At 45.5% G+C, this 21,805-nt stretch overlaps 1 protein-coding gene across 1 annotated transcript in view; it reads right to left on the minus strand.

The window, feature by feature from the left end:
- The window catches only part of LOC106589452 (unconventional myosin-XV), a 34,816-nt gene extending 13,176 nt beyond the window's left edge, over positions 1–21,640 (minus strand). Inside the window, exons 1-29 of the mRNA XM_045709979.1 lie at positions 19,244–21,640; positions 18,859–19,035; positions 18,238–18,302; positions 17,629–17,692; positions 17,391–17,500; positions 17,120–17,194; positions 16,804–17,001; positions 16,624–16,687; positions 16,412–16,525; positions 16,098–16,259; positions 15,767–15,880; positions 12,676–12,734; positions 12,431–12,554; positions 12,134–12,229; positions 11,725–11,982; positions 11,546–11,623; positions 11,299–11,447; positions 11,155–11,200; positions 10,941–11,065; positions 10,616–10,730; positions 9,907–9,962; positions 8,341–8,535; positions 8,131–8,221; positions 1,857–1,934; positions 1,662–1,719; positions 1,254–1,474; positions 934–1,169; positions 463–632; positions 33–279 (exon numbers count right to left, since the gene is read on the minus strand). Coding sequence (XP_045565935.1) covers positions 33–279; positions 463–632; positions 934–1,169; positions 1,254–1,474; positions 1,662–1,719; positions 1,857–1,934; positions 8,131–8,221; positions 8,341–8,535; positions 9,907–9,962; positions 10,616–10,730; positions 10,941–11,065; positions 11,155–11,200; positions 11,299–11,447; positions 11,546–11,623; positions 11,725–11,982; positions 12,134–12,229; positions 12,431–12,554; positions 12,676–12,734; positions 15,767–15,880; positions 16,098–16,259; positions 16,412–16,525; positions 16,624–16,687; positions 16,804–17,001; positions 17,120–17,194; positions 17,391–17,500; positions 17,629–17,692; positions 18,238–18,302; positions 18,859–19,035; positions 19,244–21,640 — 5,942 coding nt within the window. The remainder of the gene's footprint in view (positions 1–32; positions 280–462; positions 633–933; positions 1,170–1,253; positions 1,475–1,661; positions 1,720–1,856; positions 1,935–8,130; positions 8,222–8,340; positions 8,536–9,906; positions 9,963–10,615; positions 10,731–10,940; positions 11,066–11,154; positions 11,201–11,298; positions 11,448–11,545; positions 11,624–11,724; positions 11,983–12,133; positions 12,230–12,430; positions 12,555–12,675; positions 12,735–15,766; positions 15,881–16,097; positions 16,260–16,411; positions 16,526–16,623; positions 16,688–16,803; positions 17,002–17,119; positions 17,195–17,390; positions 17,501–17,628; positions 17,693–18,237; positions 18,303–18,858; positions 19,036–19,243) is intronic.
- Positions 21,641–21,805: the final 165 nt, after the last annotated feature.

The following is a 21,805-nucleotide window of genomic DNA, read 5'->3' on the forward strand; positions in this document are numbered from 1 at the left end:
TGCATCTCTGTGTGTGTGCCCGCCAGCCTCACCGGTTTCCCTCGTCGTTGAACAGGTAGTCAGTGTGTGTGTGTGCGGTCCCCACTGTAGTATCAGTCTCTGCTCCAGCCAACAAGTCCATGACAAAGTCACATCCAGGCAGGTCAGACCAGCCCTCATCAGCCAGCAGAGACACAGACCAGCCCCGAGGATCCTCAGTTAACCCTCTGAAGTGGAGCAGCCACGAGGCCAGCTGCTCTCCTGTGGTCCAGGACTCTACCTCAGCTGTAATCTTCTCCTCTGGAAGAGAGAGAAAGCGAGGGAATAAAACGTACAACCCTGGTGCTGCAAACAGCAACCACTCCAGCCAAGTGAATTATCATGATTACACCGAGCAAATGGAACCACAACATCAGAAAGATAAAGTGACAAGCATGACACAGAGATGACTTATACATGTTATAACCCCCCTCTTTCTCTCACCGTTGAAGGTGTGTACGTCCAGCACCATCTTTCCTCTCCTCTGATTGGTTGTCCACTCAAGCTGGGAGGGGGGGTGGAGGCGGGAGGTGGGGGAGGGTAGGTGGAGGGAGGTGAGGAGTTTGTGCTGGCACAGAGAGCGATATTCACCTGGACCCTTGTCAGACACATACCTGTCCCAGGTGAGACAGAGAAACACAGACTTACATACCTGTCCCAGGTGAGACAGAGAAACACAGACTTACATACCTGTCCCAGGTGAGACAGAGAAACACAGACTTACATACCTGCACATGTCAGACAAAACCAAAGAACCAAATATGGATGACAAAGAGAGAACATATTTTTATGGTAGCTAAAACTAAAAAGTTGTGTAAAAAATAAATAATAATCTCAACCCCTACACAACACACTTTTTCAATAATTACACAAAAAGACATCTTTAAAACTGATTTTGCCCACTAAGCTACGTACTTGAGCAAGGATTTGTCAAGGGCTGGGGAAGGGGTGAAGGCACTGAGGCAGCAGGCCAGTAACAACCAGCCCCGTAGGGACCCCTCCTCCGACTCCCTGCCCCAGGTGGTGTAAGCTATCTGGGCTAGGATCTCATCCCTCAGGGGGGGTCTGGTAAGGCCCTGCTCCACGATGTAGTTTCCCAACAGCTGCTCCTGCCAGCCACTCAGATCACTGTCCCCTGCAAAGCGCAGGATCTGGGGAGAGACACAAGGGTTAAAGAGATGAGACATTTGTTGTGTGTGTGCGTGCGTGCATTCGTGCGTGTGTGTAGTACTGACCAGTTTGTAGATCTCCAGAGCGATGCAAGCGTCTTCAGGCTCCAGATAGGTCAGAGGTCGCTGGAGGGAGTAGCCCTGCGGTTGACACCAGCCATCCTTCAGTGTAGTGTTGGCGTATCGTGAGAAGGGGTAGCTGTCTATATCGAGGGGCAGGGTGAGGGTGTGTCCTGCTTTCACCTGTGGAGGCGCCACCTCTGTTACCCCAGAGCCATGCTGCCGCCCTGATGCAAGGACACATAACTACAATCACACACAGAGAAAAGACCCCAGAGAACAATGGCAGTCCTGGGTCCAATCCAGCAACAGTCTACCTTTTACCTGCCACTGCTGCGTTTACACATCACATTTTTGCCAATACAAGATGCCCGTCAACCCGTCTCCACCAACCCCAGCACTGCTCGTACTCACCTGCTGCGCTGCGTAGTCTGGCCGACAGCTCAGCTGGGATCTCCAACATTCCCACATCCTGGAAAAGCCATGGAATTATCAGGGAGGAATACTGTATTGGACCAGATGCTCCTTTTAAATATATGGCTTTGATTTCTATATCTACTAATACCTTTTAATTGGAATAGATTTTGTACAGGTGTAGTGATCTCTTACCATTCCTGTGGAGGTGTGATCTTCAGTCTCAGTGGTGGTGGTGGGTTTCACTGTGCTCCTCTCGTTCCTCTCTTGTTCCTGAGAGCAAACACACACACAGGTTCGACTGAGTTCAGCCCTGAGCTATCTATATTTCATCTTATCTTAACTAGTTTTCATACAATCAGGAGATGCAGAGCACTGATGTGGAGTGAGGACCCCTCCTTTCAATAACACAAGAAACAAACAGACAACACATGATCACAGACCTGTTAAACCTTTACACAAACAGGAATCTGAAATTCATTTAATCCATTCAATTATATCCAGCCTTTTTCAAGCATTGAATAAACCTTCTACTGTTTTTCTAAAAGTGTTTCTCCTGTACCTGTGCTCAGGTGTTTTTGTCCTACCTGCTCAGGCCAGATATGTAGAGGTCTGCCAGGTTAACAGACAGAGAGAAAGTCCAGTCCTATTCTTAGAAACACAGCCTGTTATATATCCCAGCTGCCTTCGCTCCGCCCATAACACAGGCCACACGGATACCAGAGTCCAGAATGCACACCTTAATCTAATGGTTTACAGCCTGAGCTTCATACAGCTAAAGGTGCTCGCTCATATCACTGCACTGTACATGTATCATAGTGTATTCTTGCTATATGAATGTATGTATGTATGTACAGTTGAAGTGGGAAGTTTACATACACCTTAGCCAAATACATTTAAACTCAGTTTTTCACAATTCCTGACATTTAATCCTAGAAAAAAATTCCCTGTCTTAGGCCAGTTAGGATCACCACTTTATATTAAGAATGTGAAATGTCAGAATAATAGTAGAGAGAAAGATTTATTTCAGCTTTTATTTCTTTCATCACATTCCCAGTGGGTCAGAAGTTTACATACACCCAATTAGTATTTGGTAGCATTGCCTTTAAATTGTTTAACTTGGGTCAAACATTTCAGGTTGCCTTCCACAAGCTTCCCTCAATAACATTTTTGGCCCATTCCTCCTGACAGAGCTGGTGTAACTGAGTCAGGTTTGTAGGCCTCCTTGCTCGCACAAATATTCTATAGGAGTGAGGTCAGGGCTTTGTGATGGCCACTCCAATAACTTGACTTTGTTGTCCTTAAGCCATTTTGCCACCACTTTGGAAGTATGCTTGGGGTCATTGTCCATTTGGAAGACCCATTTGCCACCAAGCTTTAACTTCCTGACTGATGTCTTGAGATGTTGCTTCAATATATCCACATAATTTCCCTCCTCATGATGCCATCTATTTTGTGAAGTGCACCAGTCCCTCCTGCAGCAAAGCACCCCCACAACATGATGTTGCCACCCCCGTGCTTCCCGGTTGGGATGGTGCTCTTCGACTTGCAAGCCTCCCCCTTTTTCCACCAAACATAACTATGGTCAAACAGTTCTATTTTTGTTTCATCAGACCAGAGGATATTTCTCAAAAAAGTACAATCTTTGTCCCCATGTGCAGTTGCAAACCGTAGTCTGGCTTTATTTTATGGCAGTTTTGGAGCAGTGGCTTCTTTCTTGCTGAGCGGCCTTTCAGGTTATGTTGATATAGGACTCGTTTTACTGTGGATATAGATACTTTTGTACCTGTTTCCTCCAGCATCTTCACAAGGTCCTTTGCTGTTGTTCTGGAATTGATTTGCACTTTTCGCACCAAAGTACGTTCATCTCTTCCTCTCTTCCTCCCGGGGAAGGACTGCCCGTTCCATGATCTCGCCATCACGGTTGACAACTCCCTTGTGTCCTCCTCCCAGAGTGCTAAGAACCTTGGCGTGATCCTGGACAACACCCTGTCGTTCTCCCCTAACATCAAGGCGGTGACCCGATCCTGTAGGTTCATGCTCTACAACATTCGCAGAGTACGACCCTGCCTCACACAGGAAGCGGCGCAGGTCCTAATCCAGGCACTTGTCATCTCCCGTCTGGATTACTGCAACTCGCTGTTGGCTGGGCTCCCTGCCTGTGCCATTAAACCCCTCCAACTCATCCAGAACGCCGCAGCCCGTCTGGAGTTCAACCTTCCCAAGTTCTCTCACGTCACCCCGCTCCTCCGCTCTCTCCACTGGCTTCCAGTTGAAGCTCGCATCCGCTACAAGACCATGGTGCTTGCCTACGGAGCTGTGAAGGGAACGGCACCTCCATACCTTCAGGCTCTGATCAGGCCCTACACCCAAACAAGGGCACTGCGTTCATCCACCTCTGGCCTGCTGGCCCCCCTACCTCTGAGGAAGCACGGTTCCCGCTCAGCCCAGTCCAAACTGTTCGCTGCTCTGGCACCCCAATGGTGGAACAAGCTCCCTCACGACGCCAGGACAGCGGAGTCAATCACCACCTTCCGGAGACACCTGAAACCCCACCTCTTTAAGGAATACCTGGGATAGGATAAAGTAATCCTTCTAACCCCCCCCTTAAAAGATTTAGATGCACTATTGTAAAGTGGTTGTTCCACTGGAAATCATAAGGTGAATGCACCAATTTGTAAGTCGCTCTGGATAAGAGCGTCTGCTAAATGACTTAAATGTAAATGTAATGTAAATGTAAATCTCTAGGAGACAGAACTCGTCTCCTTCCTGAGTGGTATGACTGCTGCGTGGTCCCGTAGTGTTTATACTTGCGTACTATTGTTTGTACAGATGAACGCTGTACCTTCAGGCACTTGGAAATTGCTCCCAACGATGAACCAGACTTGAGGTCTACAATTTATTTTCTGAGGTCTTGGCTGATTTCTTTTGATTTTCCCATGATGTCAAGCAAAGAGGCACTGAGTTTGAAGGTAGGCCTTCAAAGACATCCACAGGTACACCTCCAATTGACTCAAATAATGTCAATTAGCCTAACAGAAGCTTCTAAAGCCATGACATCATTTTCTGGAATTTTCCAAGCTATTTAAAGGCACAGTCAACTTAGTGTATGTACACTTCTGACCCACTGGAATTGTGGGTCAGAAGTAAACAGTAAACACTTGTTGGAAAAATGACTTGTGTCATGCACAAAGTAGATATCCTAACCGACTTGCCAAAACTATCATTTGTTACCAAGAAATTTGTGGAGTGGTTGAAAAACTAGTTTTAATGACTCCAACCTAAGTGTATGTAAACTTCCGACTTTAACTGTACATTTACTGAGGTCTATTGATGGGTGTGGGTGGGTTAGATAGCACACACACACATAATGTAGTTGCCTGATTAAGAGATTTGCTAATGTGATTGCTGGGTGGTAGATTACTAAACATGTCAGCTATGTCTGTATTGATGACTGATTTAAAGCGATAGTGTACTACAATAGCTGCATCTTAATCCTTGATTACTCTGCTGCAATCCACCATTTTTGGTAAGACGGGGGTAATGTCTATTCATCCATTCGACAAAGTTCAAATGGCACATGGTTTATGAGCTGATATACAAAACACCGGATTCAAAACCTAGAATTTTTTATTATTATACAAAATTCTTGCAACCAGTAGAATGTTATACATATGGGTGATACAACCATTCTAGCTCTGCAGATTTAGCTGCGATAGAATCTTTAGATCATTTGTTTTGGTACTCTCCATATGTAGTTTATGTTTGGTCACAGGTTCAGGAATGGCTGAAGAATTGCAACATTTACCTGGAGCCAACTCTGCAAATAGCACTGCTGGGTGATTTGAAAAGTCATCATCAATCAATCAATAATATTATAATAATTTTAGCTAAAATATTTATCTTTAATTTACAATCTGTAGAATCTATGAGAATAGAAAGGTTCAGAACTTTTGTGAAACATCACAGCACTGTTGAAAAATATATTGCAAATAGAAACCGGACAGTGTTAAGAGAGACGGGAGGGGTTGTGTGAAGCTGAAGGATGGGACTAAAAACAACAAGATAACTCATGTAAAATATACTGGGACGGTAAAATGTATATACTATAGGTTCTGAAACTTGCTGAAGCAGCACAGTTAAAAATATATGGTAAATGGAAATAAAAACGTATGGTCTTTAGAGATAGATGGGAGGGGTTGAGGGTAGCTGAAGGATGGGATTAAAAACAAAAAATATATGTAACTATTGTAAAATAAATGTACAGTACCAGTCAAGTTTGGACACACCTACTCATTCGAGGGTTTTTCTTTATCTTTACTAATTTCTACATTGTAGAATAATAGTGAAGACATCAAAACTATGAAATAACACATATGGAATCATGTAGTAACCACAAAAGTGTTAAACAGGAGAAAAAGCCTTGATGACAGCTTTGCCCACTCTTGGCATTTCTTTTTTTTTTTTTTTTAACTGTCAGCAACGGGTGTGGCTGAAATAGCCAAATTCACTCATTTGAAAGGGTGTCCACATACTTTTGTATATATAGTGTATAAAGAGAGGAAGAGTAGAAATTCCCAATAAAGCATCCATGGTAACATAGCAAAACCTATAAACCTATTATTAACAGTATAGCCTTCCATCTCTTTTTCCCTCGCAATCCCCCCTTCTCATTCAGTCTTCATTCAACAAAATAATAAATAAAGCCTTGAGCTGAAGAAAACTAATATCAAAGTTTTAAAAAACGACATGATAATGAATTATAAATAGAAGAGCCTACCTGTTAACAATCCTGAGGTGTAAGAGCTAATTTCAGTAATAGGGGTTGAAGTCCGAAAACAATAGGAGTATGTGGCTAGAGGTGTGTGTGTGTGTGTGTGTGTAACAGGAAACAGAGAGAGAATGGGCGTGGTAAGTGTAGGTCAATTGGAGGAGGAGAGGAGGGGGCTGAAATATTTACATGGGTGACCACACCCTACTTCCATCCCATTACCTGGCAGTGACGCATTGAGGTCACAGCAGGCCACCTGGTGATACATTCACTTCAATTCACTTATGCCTTTCATCCCAAAGATCAGTTATAGGATCAAAAGTACACAATTCCTATAACTACATTGGTAAAGTCACCCATTTTTGCCAGGTAAGTTACTGAGTGGACAACTTAGTCAAGTAATATTCTCTAAAAACAGAAGGGATCCACACCAATATATTTATTAACAAGTAGATATAAAATCCGTCCCAACTTCTTAACATCCTAGTTTAGTAGCCGTGGAAACTAAAACACTCGTTGTACCATTTATAAGGTTCTCTCCTCACAGGAAGTGACTGTATCGGCCCTCACGTAACCTACGGATCGGAACTATGGACGCCTCGGCCCTCCCCGAACACAAAGATATGGATTTCAACACCAAACAGTTACTATGTCAACACAATGAGAAATACTTGAATTTATTCCAAAACTGAAGTTGTCACACAGTCAACTCCTCAGAGTCCAAAGTCTACTGAATCTGAAAAGGAACCAGAGCTATTTATTTAACCATGGCAGGGGTGAGTATAAACATGAGTAACAAACACCAACACGTAATACCAAAGCAACATTCATACAGTTTGCAAAACTTTGCCAAGGCAACAACAGCCAGGCTCCCACGTTGGTCCAAGGCCATAGGATTAAACTACAGTAGAAGACTACGTAAGGTATGATATTATGGTACAACAACAGTATCAAGATGCATTCAATGAGGATTCAGGCAAAACATGGAAGGTAATGACTTCAGGGTGGGAGCGTGGGAAGGGGGAAACGACTTCAGGGCGGGAGAGTGGGAAGGGGGAAACGACTTCAGGGCGGGAGAGTGGGAAGGGGGAAACGACTTCAGGGGGAGAGTGGGAAGGGGGAAACGACTTCAGGGTGGGAGAGTGGGAAGGGGGAAACGACTTCAGGGAGTGGGAAGGGGAAACGACTTCAGGGTGGGAGAGTGGGAAGGGGGAAACGACTTCAGGGTGGGAGAGTGGGAAGGGGGAAACGACTTCAGGGTGGGAGAGTGGGAAGGGGGAAACGACTTCAGGCGAAGTAAACGACTTCAGGGTGGGAGAGTGGGAAGGGGGAAACGACTTCAGGGTGGGAGAGTGGGAAGGGGGAAACGACTTCAGGGTGGGAGAGTGGGAAGGGGGAAACGACTTCAGGGCGGGAGAGTGGGAAGGGGGAAACGACTTCAGGGTGGGAGAGTGGGAAGGGGGAAACGACTTCAGGGTAGGAAGGAGGAAAAAACATTCCTCCTTTACTCCTGTGATAGGGTTCCTTTATCACTGGTGTTGTGCAACAGAATGGATGAGGCAGGAATTTATAGCACTATCTATAAAGGCTGTAAACATAATATGGTTGCCAAGTAACATGCTAATTGACTCAGTTATAGATAGGCTGATTATTTTATGTGTGTGTGTACTGGTGTGTGTGTGTGTACATGTATCTTACCCTCCACTGTCGTCTCTTGATAGTGTTCCTGGTGATCATCATTGCAGCCCAGAACTGAGTGAAGGACAGTCTCAGACGCTTGTAATACTGCCTGTACACAGACAGGGGGCGCCAGTCAGTCACTTTCAGGTGGACACACTAACTGCAATCTCAATCTCAATACTTTTTTTTTGTCTTCTGTCTCCTCCCTTGTCACACATCTCTCCATACCTGGCCTGATGTCCTCGTATGTGACTCTGGATGACAATGGCCTTCTGTTTGAAGAACCTAAAGTTGCGTCTGCAAATGAACCCTCTGATGTTCCTCTGGATGGTAACCGCAGCCCAGGTCTGAGTGCTGTTCCACTTGTCCTCCACACGCTGGTACAGCACCTCCTTCAGAAACACCTGCACGCACCACACACATTAAGTGCTTTATTTCAATCCACCAATCCAGTTTACATTAAAAAAGGATCCAAACTTTTCAAACGGCACTCAAGTGTACAGAAAGCACCTCCTTCTCCAAACAGCTAGGCTGCCACGACAGCTGAAACAGAGCAGTATCTATCTAGCCAATTGCTTTGCCCTAGTTTTTGGCAGGCCCACTATCTGAATGCCACACACTGCAAGCCTCTGTACATGGCCGAGACTGCCAAATATCAGCGCCAGCAGCTTGCACCTACACCCAAGGCTGTTCGAGCGTGCCACGAGGGGCTGGTAATTAAGAAGCTTGTAAGCAAAGGCCTGCTCCATGTAGTCGTCAAATGAGCAGCCAACTTCCAAAATGAGCGCCTCCCCTCACAACAACATCTGCCGTATTTGGCACACAGGAAAACACATCATCAGCATTAAACCAGGTTCCTCTTACACAATCAATCAATCTCATGTATTTATAAAGGCCTTTTCTTTACATCAGATGATGTCACAAAGCGCTGTACAGAAACCCAGCCTAAAACCCCAAACAGCAAGCAATGCAGAAGCACGGTGGCCAGGAAAAACTCCCTAGAAAGGCCAGAACCTAGGAAGAAACCTAGAGAGGAACCAGGCTCTGAGGGGTTGCCAGTCCTCTTCTGGCTGTGCCGAGTGGAGATTATAACAGAACATGGCCAAGATGTTCAAACGTTCATAGATGACCAGCAGGGTCAACAATGTTTATGGATATGTGCTATTGGTGAGAGAACCTGTCTCACCACGCTGGCTGTCAGGTCGACAAATCGGTTACAACTAGCAACGAACAACCATTCACAACATTGGCAACAGACTTCATTACATTTGAGTCATGTAGAATACAAAATTCAAAAGGCACTCGCACATCTGAGAAAACTTTTGCAGGTGCATGGCAACAGTTGAACAAGATGAATGAAAAAGGAAACCGCACACCGCTCTTGATAGTATCACTGATCTTTAATAAGCTTTACGTATCTGCCTCAAGGCCTTCGTCAGAGCTTTTGTGAATTGTATGTATGTAGAATACAAAATGGATCACGGTTTGCAGGGTACCAGAGCACTAGATTATATTTTGTTGGTAGAACTTGCAGCCTCGCTTCAACAGGAAAAGCATTGTGCTACATGGAATGGGAGACAGAGTGGTCAGCACAGTCCAGATCTGGGACGCAGGCCGGTCCAGTGCTGTTGTAGCTGCATCCATCTGAAACCAAGGAGTGTTGTCCTCGATGTAGGATGAGATGTTCCATCATGGGCAACAGAAGCTTCCGCAACAACACAGGGGTCTACCACAACAACACAGGGGTCTACCACAACAACACAGGGGTCTACCACAACAACACAGGGGTCTTACAACAACACAGGGGTCTTACACAACAACACAGGGGTCTTACACAACAACACAGGGGTCTTACACAACAACACAGGGGTCTTACACAACAACACAGGGGTCTACCACAACTACATCAGAGGCAGTCACTGGCTCCGTTTCCATATCAGACCGTGTCCATCTGAGCTCCACTCCAGTCCGGTTGCACAGGTTGTTGAGGTCCGGCCAGTCTGGCCAGACCCCAAAGCCCACAGCACGAATGTCCAGTTTTCCATTGGCCTTCGTCCTGAAGCCCATTAAGTTGTCCTCAGTGTCCGTGGCCAGTTGGACCTTCCTCCTCCGTAGGTCTAGAAGGAGGGAAGCTCTGGCTAACGGCCCAACTGTGGAGTCGTCAGTGTTGAGCATGTTCAACAGGTGAGTCAGTCTGGTAGCAGTGTAAATCCATTCAAAATTCGGGACACCCAAACCCCCCTCTCTTTGGCTCAGGAAGATAACGTCACATGTGTGTGTTTAAGCATATCCACTTTCTCACCACTTGAACAGTTTTGTTATTTATTTCCTTCAGAACCTGTGAGATATGCACATTTGCAAGCAGATGTTGAATCTTTGCTAGGGCCACACACACACACACAATCAAGTTTACTCTTAGACCCTGGTCTAAGATACTAGACTTGGCTTGTTTGGATAGAGCTTATTTTTCTTCTATGAAACAACTGTACAACGCTACAGTTACCTTAGTGAGTCCTAGCTGGTACTGTCCCTCATCAGCCCCTACAAAGTTCAGCAAAGCCACGGTCTGCTCCTTATCAGACATGGTGGCTGGTCGCTCCACCAGGAGGATTCCATACCTGGGGAAGAGGGAGATGGGATGGGAGGGATAATAATCATTTGAGGAGAAGCTCACCTAGATCTATGAAGCAGCAAGTGGTGGTTGGCTCTGAGTTTTACTTTCTTCCAGTGAGATGCTAGTATACTGTACGGTTGGTACTGTATGTGTGTGGATGGTGGTTAAACCGTGTGAATGAATATTAGTTTGCATTGGTTGGTTTGTCCAGTACCTCTCCATAAAGAAGGAGAATGGGATGCGGATGGGGAATCCCTCCTTCCTGATGGTGATGGTCTCAAGTATCCCAGCATGCCTCAGCTGGGTTGACACATAGTCCACATCAAAGATACCGGGAAGCTGAGGGCAGACGGACAGGATATGATATAGGTTTGTAACTTTTGGCCTAGAAAGGGCGCAATTGGCTACATTTAATGTTGCATACCCACCTTGACATAATTTGGCTTGAAACACCGAATAAAGGTGGTTTTACACCTGGATGGAAGGAAATAACACAGGTCATCCACCACTGCCTTGCTTCTCTCAGCAAACAAAATGAAAATATATTTTGTCTTTTTGTAAAAGACCCTGACCTCTCTAGTCGTGTGGTGAGCTCAGTCAGGGACTGTTGGAAGTGTGCTGCCACTGTGGAGGGCTGTTGCCTGTGACCTTTACCCCTCCAGCCCAACTCTCTCTGCTGCAGGTAATTATCCTGCACCTTACGGAACAACCCTGACACCATCTGAGATACAGAGATCGATCGATTGATTGATTGATTGAATGGGTAATTAGTGAGTGAGGGATTGATTGCCCTTAAGCCTATAGGAATGACACGTTTACCTTCAGTTTACTCCTAGCAAACAGCTCAATCACCTCTGTACGGAACTGATCATGGTTCTTATTCAGAAAGTTATGGACCTAAGGAGAGAGAGGAACATAAAGAAAAAGATTCACTCTGTCCATCCATATAAACATGTCCCAACTCAGTGGTTCCTAAACACTTAAGAAGCTAGAACCACCTGGTACGTGACAGCTCCGGCGTAGTGATAGACAGTGAAGACAGGCAGAGGGATCTTGGGCTTAGTGTAGTATGGGCTGTTCCCATGGTGATAGTGGCACTTTTGGAGAAAGGTGTGGTCAGTGGCCTGGGGCAGGCAGGTCTGGTCATCCAGTATACGGAGGATACCATGTGGTCTGGAGGAGATGAGGTCTAGACAGGAGTGGAAGTCCTGCAGTGGGACGGGGTACCACTGGATCTGCTCTGTACTGTACTCTTCCTGGAGAACACACACACACACGAATGCACGCAGGCACAAGCGCCACCGTTTTTAATCAGTATCCATGAATGTAAACCCCGTTAACTATTAGAGACGCACAATGACTTTACTGATTGTTTGACTTGTGAACTCTGACCCCTAGCCCACTGACCTGTTCCTGGGTCACCACAGCCTTGTTGACAAAGTGCTGCAGCTGCTCGTTGGCAAAGTTAATACACAGCTGTTCAAAGCTGTTCACTCCCAGGTCCTACAACACACAGGTAAATATATGTTTAATAAATGCATATAACATGCAATACAACAGGGCTACCCAACCCTGTTCCTAGATAGCTGCAGTCCTGTAGGTTTTCGCTCCAACCCTGATCTAGCACACAATCTAGCATATTATCATTAGATTAAATCGCACATTCTCCATTAAACATTTACTGTGGTCCTCATTGCCCCTCACCTCAAAGCCGTAGATGTCCACTATCCCCACGGTGCTGTCCATCTCTGTGGGGCTCAGCCAATCATTGATCTGCTCCAACAGCCAATCGAACAACACAGAGTACAGGGCCTTGGCTATGGCATCTCTAGGAGAAAGGGATAGATAATAGATCATTATTCTTCTATGCTGCTCTAGATAGTATTGATTAACTCCAAATATAAGGTGGAGGAGCTCACTCACACGGCAGTGCATGGCTCGGTTAGTACCTGGATTCTATGGCACTTTCCACAGACAGGGGGCAGTATATCCTGTCATAGGTTGTCTCCTGAGGAGGGACAGGTACAGTGCCTTCAGAAAAAAATTCACACCCCTTGACTTTTTCCACATTTTGTTGTGTTACAGCCTGAATTTAAATTGGATTCAATTGAGATGGTTTTTTTCACTGGCCTACACACAATACCTCATAATGTCAAAGTGGAATTATGTTTTTCCCATTTTTTACAAATCAATTAAAAATGAAAAGCTGAAATGTCTTGAGTCAATACAGTGAGGGAAAAAAGTATTTGATCCCCTGCTGATTTTGTACGTTTGCCCACTGACAAAGAAAGGATCAGTCTATAATATTAATGGTAGGTTTATTTGAACAGTGAGAGACAGAATAACAACAAAAATATCCAGAAAAACACATGTCAAAAATGTTATAAATTGATTTGCATTATAATGAGGGAAATAATTATTTGACCCCCTCTCAATCAGAAAGATTTCTGGCTCCCAGGTGCCTTTTATACAGGTAACGAGCTGAGATTAGGAGCACACTCTTAAAGGGAGAGCTCCTAATCTCACCTTGTTACCTGTATAAAAGACACCTGTCCACAGAAGCAATCAATCAATCAGATTCTAAACTCTCCACCATGGCCAAGAACAAAGAGCTCTCCAAGGATTCAGGGACAAGATTGTAGACCTACACAAGGCTGGAATGGGCTACAAGTCCATCGCCAAGCAGCTTGGTGAGAAGGTGACAACAGCTGGTGCGATTATTCGCAAATGGAAGAAACACAAAAGAACTGTCAATCTCCCTCGGCCTGGGGCTCCATGCAAGATCTCACCTCGTGGAGTTGCAATGATCATGAGAACAGTGAGGAATCAGCCCAGAACTACACGGGAGGATCTTGTCAATGATCTCAAGGCAGCTGGGACCATAGTCACCAACAAAACAATTGGTAACAAACTATGCCGTGAAGGACTGAAATCCTGCAGCGCCCGCAAGGTCCCCCTGCTCAAGAAAGCACATACACATGCCCATCTGAAGTTTGCCAATGAACATCTGAATGATTCAGAGGACAACTGGGTGAAAGTGTTGTGGTCAGATGAGACCAAAATGGAGCTCTTTGGCATCAACTCAACTCGCTGTGTTTGAGGGAGGAGGAATGTTGCCTATGACCCCAAGAACACCATTCCCACCATCAAACATGGAGGTGGAAACATTATGCTTTGGGGGTGTTTTTCTGCTAAGGGGACAGGACAACTTCACCACATCAAAGGGACGATGGACGGGGCCATGTACCGTCAAATCTTGGGTGAGAAACTCCTTCCCTCAGCCAGGGCATTGAAAATGGGTCGTGGATGGGTATTCCAGCATGACAATGACCCAAAACACACAGCCAAGGCAACAAAGGAGTGGCTCAAGAAGAAGCACATTAAGGTCCTGGAGTGGCCTAGCCAGTCTCCAGACCTTAATCCCATAGAAAATCTGTGGAGGGAGCTGAAGGTTCGAGTTGCCAAACGTCAGCCTCGAAACCTTAATGACTTGGAGAAGATCTGCAAAGAGGAGTGGGACAAAATCCCCCCTGAGATGTGTGCAGACCTGGTGGCCAACTACAAGAAACGTCTGACCTCTGTGATTGCCAACAAGGGTTTTGTCACCAAGCACTAAGTCATGTTTTGCAGAGGGGTCAAATACTTATTTCCCTCATTAAAATGCTAATCATTTTAGAAAATTTTTGACATGTGTTTTTCTGGATTTATTTGTTGTTATTCTGTCTCTCACAGTTCTCAGTAACCTCCCATTAAAATTATAGACTGATAATTTCTTTGTCAGTGGGCAAACGTACAAAATCAGCAGGGGATCAAATACTTTTTTCCCTCACTAAGTATTCAACCCCTTAGTTATGGCAAGCATAAATAAGTTCAGGAGTAAACATTTGCTTAACAACGAACATAATACATCTCTGTAACCCACACATACAATTATCTGTAAGGTCCCTCAAGCGATCAGTGCATTTCAGACACAGATTCAACCACAAAGACCAAGGAGGTTTTCCAATGCCTCACAAAGGGTACCTATTGGTAGATGGGTAAAAATAAAAAACAAATGGTGACTTTAAAACAGTTAAAGTTTAATGGCTGTGATAGGAGAAAACTGAGGATTGCTCAACAACATTGTAGTTATTCCACAATACTATCCTAATTGACAGAGAGAAAGGGAAGCCAGTACAGAATAAAAATACTCCAAAACATGATTCATGTTTGCAACAAGGCACTAAAGTAATACTGCAACGCAATTAACTTTTTGTCCTGAATACAAAGAGTTTTGTTTAGGGCAAATCCAATACAACACTTTACTGAGTACCAGCCTCCATATTTTCAAGCATAGTGGTGGCTGCATCATGCTATGGGCATGCTTGTAATCGTTAAGGACTGGGGAGTTTTTCAGGATAAAAAATAAACAGAATGGAGCTAAGTATAGGCAAAATCCTAGAGGAAAACCTGGTTAAGTCTGCTTTCCTCCAGACACTGGGAGAGGAATTCACCTTTCAGCAGGACAATAACCTAAAACACAAGGCAAAATCTACACTGGAGTTGCTTACCAAGAAGACCGTGAATATATTTTGACTTGAATCTACTTGAAAATCTACAGGAAGACCTAAAAATTGTTGTCAAGCAATAATTAACAACCAATTTGACAGAGCTTGAAAAAATGTAGAACATAATAATGGGCAAATGTTGCACAATCCAGGTGTGGAAAGTGCAGAGACTGACCCAGAAAGACTCTGTAATCACTGCCAAAGGTGCTTCTACAAAGTATTGTCTCAGGGGTGTGAATACTTCTGTAAATTAGATACTGTATTTCTATATTTCCTTTTACAATAAATTAAAATATTTTTACTTTGTCCTTATGGGGTATTGTGTGTAGATAGGTGAGAAGAAAATACATTAAATCCATGTTGAATTCAGACTAACTAAATGTGTTATAAGTCAAAGGGTAAGAATACTTTCTGAAGGCACTGTAGATCAGCTAATGTATGAACAGTTCAAGAAGATTGAAGGGTGAAGGCATGGCGAAGGGTTTGTTCTGACCGTGACTTTGTGTGTGATGACAGTCTGTAGGGCCTCTGAAGACACCTGCAAGAGAGAACCTACTCTCCTGGCCTCTGCCTCACTGAAGATACGGGCCACCTCAAACGACTCACTCTAGATACACACAAAAGTACACTATTAGATATTTATTTACTGTCTGTTTCTCACATATACTGTATATCAAACATACAAATGAATGAAAAACATCCAATCATGTGCAAACCTCAAAATACATACTACTCTGAACAACTCACATCCTCTTTGAGCACAGACAGACACCTCATCCCCTAAGAATACACTTGCCCTCCCTTGCCCACTCTCTCACACACACCTCGTAGGAACTGAAGCAGATATTCCCCAGCTGTAGTATGGAGGAGAGGATGGCCCAGACTGTGGAGATCTGGTCGGCATGTAGACCAATCGTCTCAAAGCACTGGACCAACAACAGGAAGTCCTGTTTGTCCAGCTTCCCCTTCAGCTCACAGGACCCGCCCTGACAGACAGAGGGAGGGCGAAGTAATCTATTCAGCTCGACCGTTTGTTCCCTCAATCCTGGTCAAGGTAACACCTGGGATGTGCAGGGTTTTGTTTCTACTAACGGATTCTATTCATTTGATCCTACTGATTCTACTAATTGGGGCTTACTTGGTTGAGGTAGTAGTATGTCTCTGCTCCCTGCAGATAGAGCTCCTGTTTATCCCAGTCGTTCATCCCCGCCAGCAGCTCATAGAACACATGGTAGTTCCTCTCCTCATTGGCCTGACGCAGAGACAGTACAAGTTCGGTAAACCATGAGTAAAGTGTCAGACTGAGGCTATGAGGAATATGCACCCAGTTGTCTCACACAAAGACCTCACCTGGAAGACAACGCGTGACTTCTCAAGAAGGTACTTTGACAGCGAAGTCCCCACCACCACACCCCTGTCGACCAATTAAAAAGATTGAAATACATTTTGTTCCTCCGGTCCCATGCCAATTGAACACAACTTTGTTTCTCTACAGAGTGAAAGAGATGAAGTTCCTAGAGGAGGACATACTGGAGAATGTGGATGTGAAGGTATTTGCCAAAGCGACTGGAGTTGTTGTTGAGGATGGTCTTGGCATTACCAAAACTCTCTAGAATCGGCAGCACCTCCATGGGCTGTCTGAGGTTGTTGTTCCTGCCTTGGTACATGGAGCTGAGGTAGTGGACTATAAGCTTGGTGGCCTCAGTCTTACCTGATCCACTCTGACCACTGTAGAAAGACAGAATACACTTCAAAACAGCTGTAGACAAGATGATAGGTCAATACAGTACTCTAAAGAGAGAAGGAGAATAGGAAAGAGAAAGAAAGACTGGTGCCTCTGACATACCTTATGACGATGCACTGTTCTTGTGGTGAGCTCTGAGATTGGCTGAAGGCTACATCGGCGATGGCATAGACATGGCTGCACAAATAGACACACAACCACAGACTTACATTAGCAACAGGTGGATTCCCTTGGCGTTACTCTGTGCTTGTTACTCTGCTGTCACTCAGATTGGCAACATAGTTATAATTGTGTTATTCTGGCATTACAGTGGGTTTGGTTCATTCTAGGGTTTACTCTTGATTTACTCCTGGGTTACTCTGCTGTTACTCACGGAGGGTTGCGTTTCTGCTCCTTGCCCTGGTACTGCTGTCGGAGGTCCTCAGTGTAGAGGTTAAGGGGCTTGAAGGGGTTAAGTGACAGCAGCATGTTACCTATGTACGTCTGGGACACACAGGGAAAGATGACGGTTATCTGATATGGCTGAGAGGTAGAGCTGAGATATACATGTTTATATGGAGAGAGAGAGATCGGTCTGAGTTTTCCTCATGTTCAGTTGTAAGGTTACATACGTAGATGGAGTCACGGTGAAACCTCTTCTTCAGATTCAGCAGCACAGAGCTCTCACACACCTCCCTGGAGACATACACCAGTTAACAGAGAGAGGTGTGTGGGTGTGTAGGTTACCTTCTAAATGTAATCCGTAACAGTTACAAGTTGCCTGTCCATAATTGTAATCAGTAACGTCATTTTTTGATTACCCCAAATCGGTAAGGTAATCTAATTACATTCTTTTGGATTACTTTTCCCTTAAGAAGCAGTAGAATAAGACAAAAGATCCATCAAACACATTTGGTGTGTCATCATAGTGGTCTCTGACTGGTTGTCAGATTCGCTCAGGTGGAACAAACTTAAACTTGCACCTTTCAACGCTGAATTGAATGTCATTAAGAAAACAGAAAGGTGTCCTAATATATATTTTTTCCGCAAACATCCTTTCTGAATTTAATTTATCCTGGCAGTACTCTAGTTTTTCAAAAGTATCGAGTCTGATTACAATATTTTTTGCAGGTAAAGTCCACAGTTCAAAAAATAAAATGCAATCAGATTACATGTAATCAGTTACTCCCACACCCTGACCGTGTGCACGCACGCACTCCCTCTCTCTCGCTCTCACTCACACAAGCTGGGATAGATCCTCCACCTCGTCCACCTCCACAGCCTGGTCAGACCCTGGCATCGCTACCTGAAGGTGAACCCAGAGCAGACACGTGTCAGCCACACGTCCCCCTCCAGAACCATGTACAATGGATCTTTCTCAGAACCCATTTACCGTGCCTTCTTTCTGTAGCTATAGTTCTTGTCTAGCAGTAACTGTTTTTTTCTCTTTCATTGTACTCTAACCATATCCCTCAGCCCCGTAACCCCACCCAGAGCCCCTCTACCACAGGTAACCAATACATCTGTATTCATGGGAAAGGCTGAGTCACTGTGATAGTTGATACACTGTATGCCTGTGCTATGCTCTATTGTATTGGTAGTGACTAGAAAATAAATAAACTAGTAGAGATCTGTGTTACAGGCTTTAGTCAATACACACACAGACTGACAGCGGTGAATAGGAAGCGGGATGCTTAGTGAACAAGGATTAGTAGTTATATTGCCTGTTTTGCTCTCAAAGATGCTTACCCTGAAGCTACAGCATGTCCAAATGAAGTTATCCATGCTGTGAAGTTGTTGGTCCAGCGCTTCGCAGGTACATACTGTAAGTTCAACACATAAAGCCAGAACAATCTCAGTACCGTTGTGTTGTTGAGGCGACTCTCCAGCATGTCCTGAGCAGGGTCCTCAGATTCCCAGGGTCCTCTCCCGTTGTGGGTGGGTACAGTCCTGGCCTGGTTCCCATCCTCGTACACCGTCCACTTGGTCAGCTTCTCCACTGTCTGGTGGGGCAGGAGGGTATCCGCTCGCAGCCAGTCCTGTTGAGGGAGGGGATGATAGTGGAGTTTTGTGTAACAATTATAATTGTGACGGTATCGCGACATCTGTCATATTGTGATACCCGAGAGAGGCTTACATAAATTGGTTAACTGAAATGCTATCCTCCTATCCACATATTTTAAATGTTTTCTGTTAGATATTACTATAATAAAAAGAAAACAATTCATTACCATATGTAATCCATACCTGGGGGTCTCCGCTCATGCGAGTCGTCCCAGCCCAGTGTACCTCCAGAGGGCCGACAGGGTACAGCCCCCCCCCTCCCATCAGCTGGGCCACCTCTCGATCAGCCTCTTCTTCATAGTACGACCCCACCCTAGACCCAACTCTGGCTGGTTCTCCAGTCAGTCTGACAGGTTCTCCAGACTCAGTACCATCAGTGGGGGATCCGGCAAACCCAGCTCCTGTCTCCCTGTCTGGGACTATAGCTCCACGGCTGGGTCCTACTTCTATTGCAGCACTAGCAAGAGGCTTGGATAGCTTGGTCAATTTGAATTGATCGTTGCCCAGTTTGCCCCTGGCTGCCTGGAGGATGCTGAAACCCTCATTGCCTTTAAGTGCCGCCTCCCTTTTCCTGTCCTCGTTGCTGGTGTCTGGTGTGGGTCTCTGTGGTCCTGTGCTCCCATTTGTACTTTCAGTCCTCCTTGGCTCTGGTGCTGCTCCAGGAACAGGCTTCTTTATGGACTTGAGGAGGGTGAGGTCTGGTTTGACTGGGAGTACCAGTCTGGCTCCTGGTTTGGGGGGCTTGGGGGCTTCGAGGGTGGCTCCCACAGCAGTGCTGGAGCCTGGGGTGGAGGAGGAGGCTGGCTGAGCAGTCTGGGATGGCTGGGCTGGTAGGATTCCTTTGGCCTTTCCCATGCCCAGCTTGTTCATCCTGGGGAGCACGATGGCTGCTGGAGGGGAGGTGGAGTGGGGGTCGTCACCAGACTCCCCCGCTTGCCTCTTCTGGGTGATAGCGGACTTATCTTCGGCTCCGTTTCCAGAGGTTCGGTTCTTCTTGCTGGCCAGGCTGGTCTTACTAGCCACACGCATGGCCATCCGATGTTTAAGCAGGCTGTGTTTGGAGCTGGTGGCTCCCTCCCTCTGTTTGATGGCTTGGAGAGGGAGCCAACGGGAGAAGCCAATGGCCTGGGTCACTACTTTCAGTTTACTCCTCAGGTTGAACCCTTTGGGCATCTTCCCCCTGATCCAACCCGAGACGTGGCGTAGACTCGTCACACCTTTCCTACGAGTGATGAGACTGTCCGTGGGTTTGGCTGAGACTGCATCTGTAGACCTGGCTGTAGTTGCTTCCTCTCCAGGCTTGACCAGCATTTTACTGCTCCTTTGTCGAACAGATGCCATCTTGACTCTGCCCAGGACCAGGCCAATGTTTTTCCTGCTCCCCTGTTTGGCTTCTCCTTCACCATCTTGTTGCTCCTCTTTCGTTTGTTCCTGTTCTCCTTCAACCAGACAGGTTTTGAGGTCATTTCCTTTTGATTTCAATAGCATCATCCGTGATGGGCCTTTAGGGGCTTTGGATGAAGTTGAGGCAGCCTCATCCTCCTGTGACTCCAATGGGGAAGAAGAAGCATTCTTGTCTTTGATGGAGGTTTTTGTTTGTTTGGCTAGCTTCAGGATCTGGGCCTTGTGTTTTGCAGCATCAGCCTTGCTGAGGGAGACATCTTTCAGAATCTGGGCTTCTTCCTCTGCTGGAGTAGCTTTGTGTTTCCCTTTCCCTTTTTTTTTCTCAGCTTTTTCTGCTTTCTTTTTCTCAGCTTTCTTTGCTTTCTCTGCTTTCTTTTTCTCTGCTTTCGTGGGTTTCTGGGCTTTCTTAGGTTTGTCAACCTTCTCTTCAGCCTGGCCCTTTTTTTTCATGAACATCTTGGATTTCAGACCCCCTGTCGGTGCAATGACGCTGGTCGTCAAACTGAGCGGTGGTACAGCGGTGGCTTTCTTGGGCGACCCTCTTTTCCTTGAAGTTACCTTCTCAGATTCACCCCCATCGCTGGTCACTGCCACTGATTCTTCCTCTTCCTCACTGGTACTGATTGGCTCCTCTTCAAGTTCCCCTCGTTTCCTGATTTGCACTGAAGGTTCTTTTTCTGATTCCTCCTCTACTTGAGGTTCCTTTTCTGATTCTTCCTTTACCTGCCCCTCTGTGCTTCTCTCCGTGTCTGACACCTCAACCTCCTCTTCGCTGCTATCCTGTGTCGCCTCTGTCTCGAGCCCTTCTGTCTCAGTTGTCTCCTCTATACAAACTAGCTCCTCCTCCTCCTCCTCTTCGCTCTCCTCCACTGAACTCTCTCCTTCGCTCTCAGATTCCTCAGTCTCCTCTGTTTCACTCACTATGACACCTCTTTTTTTTACAGGCTTTGTTATAGGTGTGTCTGCCCTTCCTCCTTTGGTTGGGGGTATTTTTGATCCAGGTTTAGATTTGATAGCTTTATTCGTACCGCCATCAACCGTCATGCTTTTCTCCTTCTGAGGGGATGATCTACCATTCTGACTTTTCCCATTCACTGGTTTCTTACCTTTCTCCTCTTTCGGCTGTTGTTTATTCTGCTCTTTACTTTTCTTGCTACTCTCCTCTTGCTTTTTCATTTTACCCTCTCCCTTTTTAGTCTTCCCTTTGCCATTGACCTCTTCTTTCTGGTCTACCGTTTCTTTTCCATTTGTTACTGCAGGTGGTGGTTTGGAACAATTATTTTCTCCTTTTCCCTTTAGTTTCTTTCCTGTGTTGGTTCTCTCATTTTCTCTACTGGTCCT

Source organism: Salmo salar, chromosome ssa28 (assembly GCF_905237065.1).
Source record: "Salmo salar chromosome ssa28, Ssal_v3.1, whole genome shotgun sequence".
Taxonomy (NCBI): domain Eukaryota; kingdom Metazoa; phylum Chordata; class Actinopteri; order Salmoniformes; family Salmonidae; genus Salmo; species Salmo salar.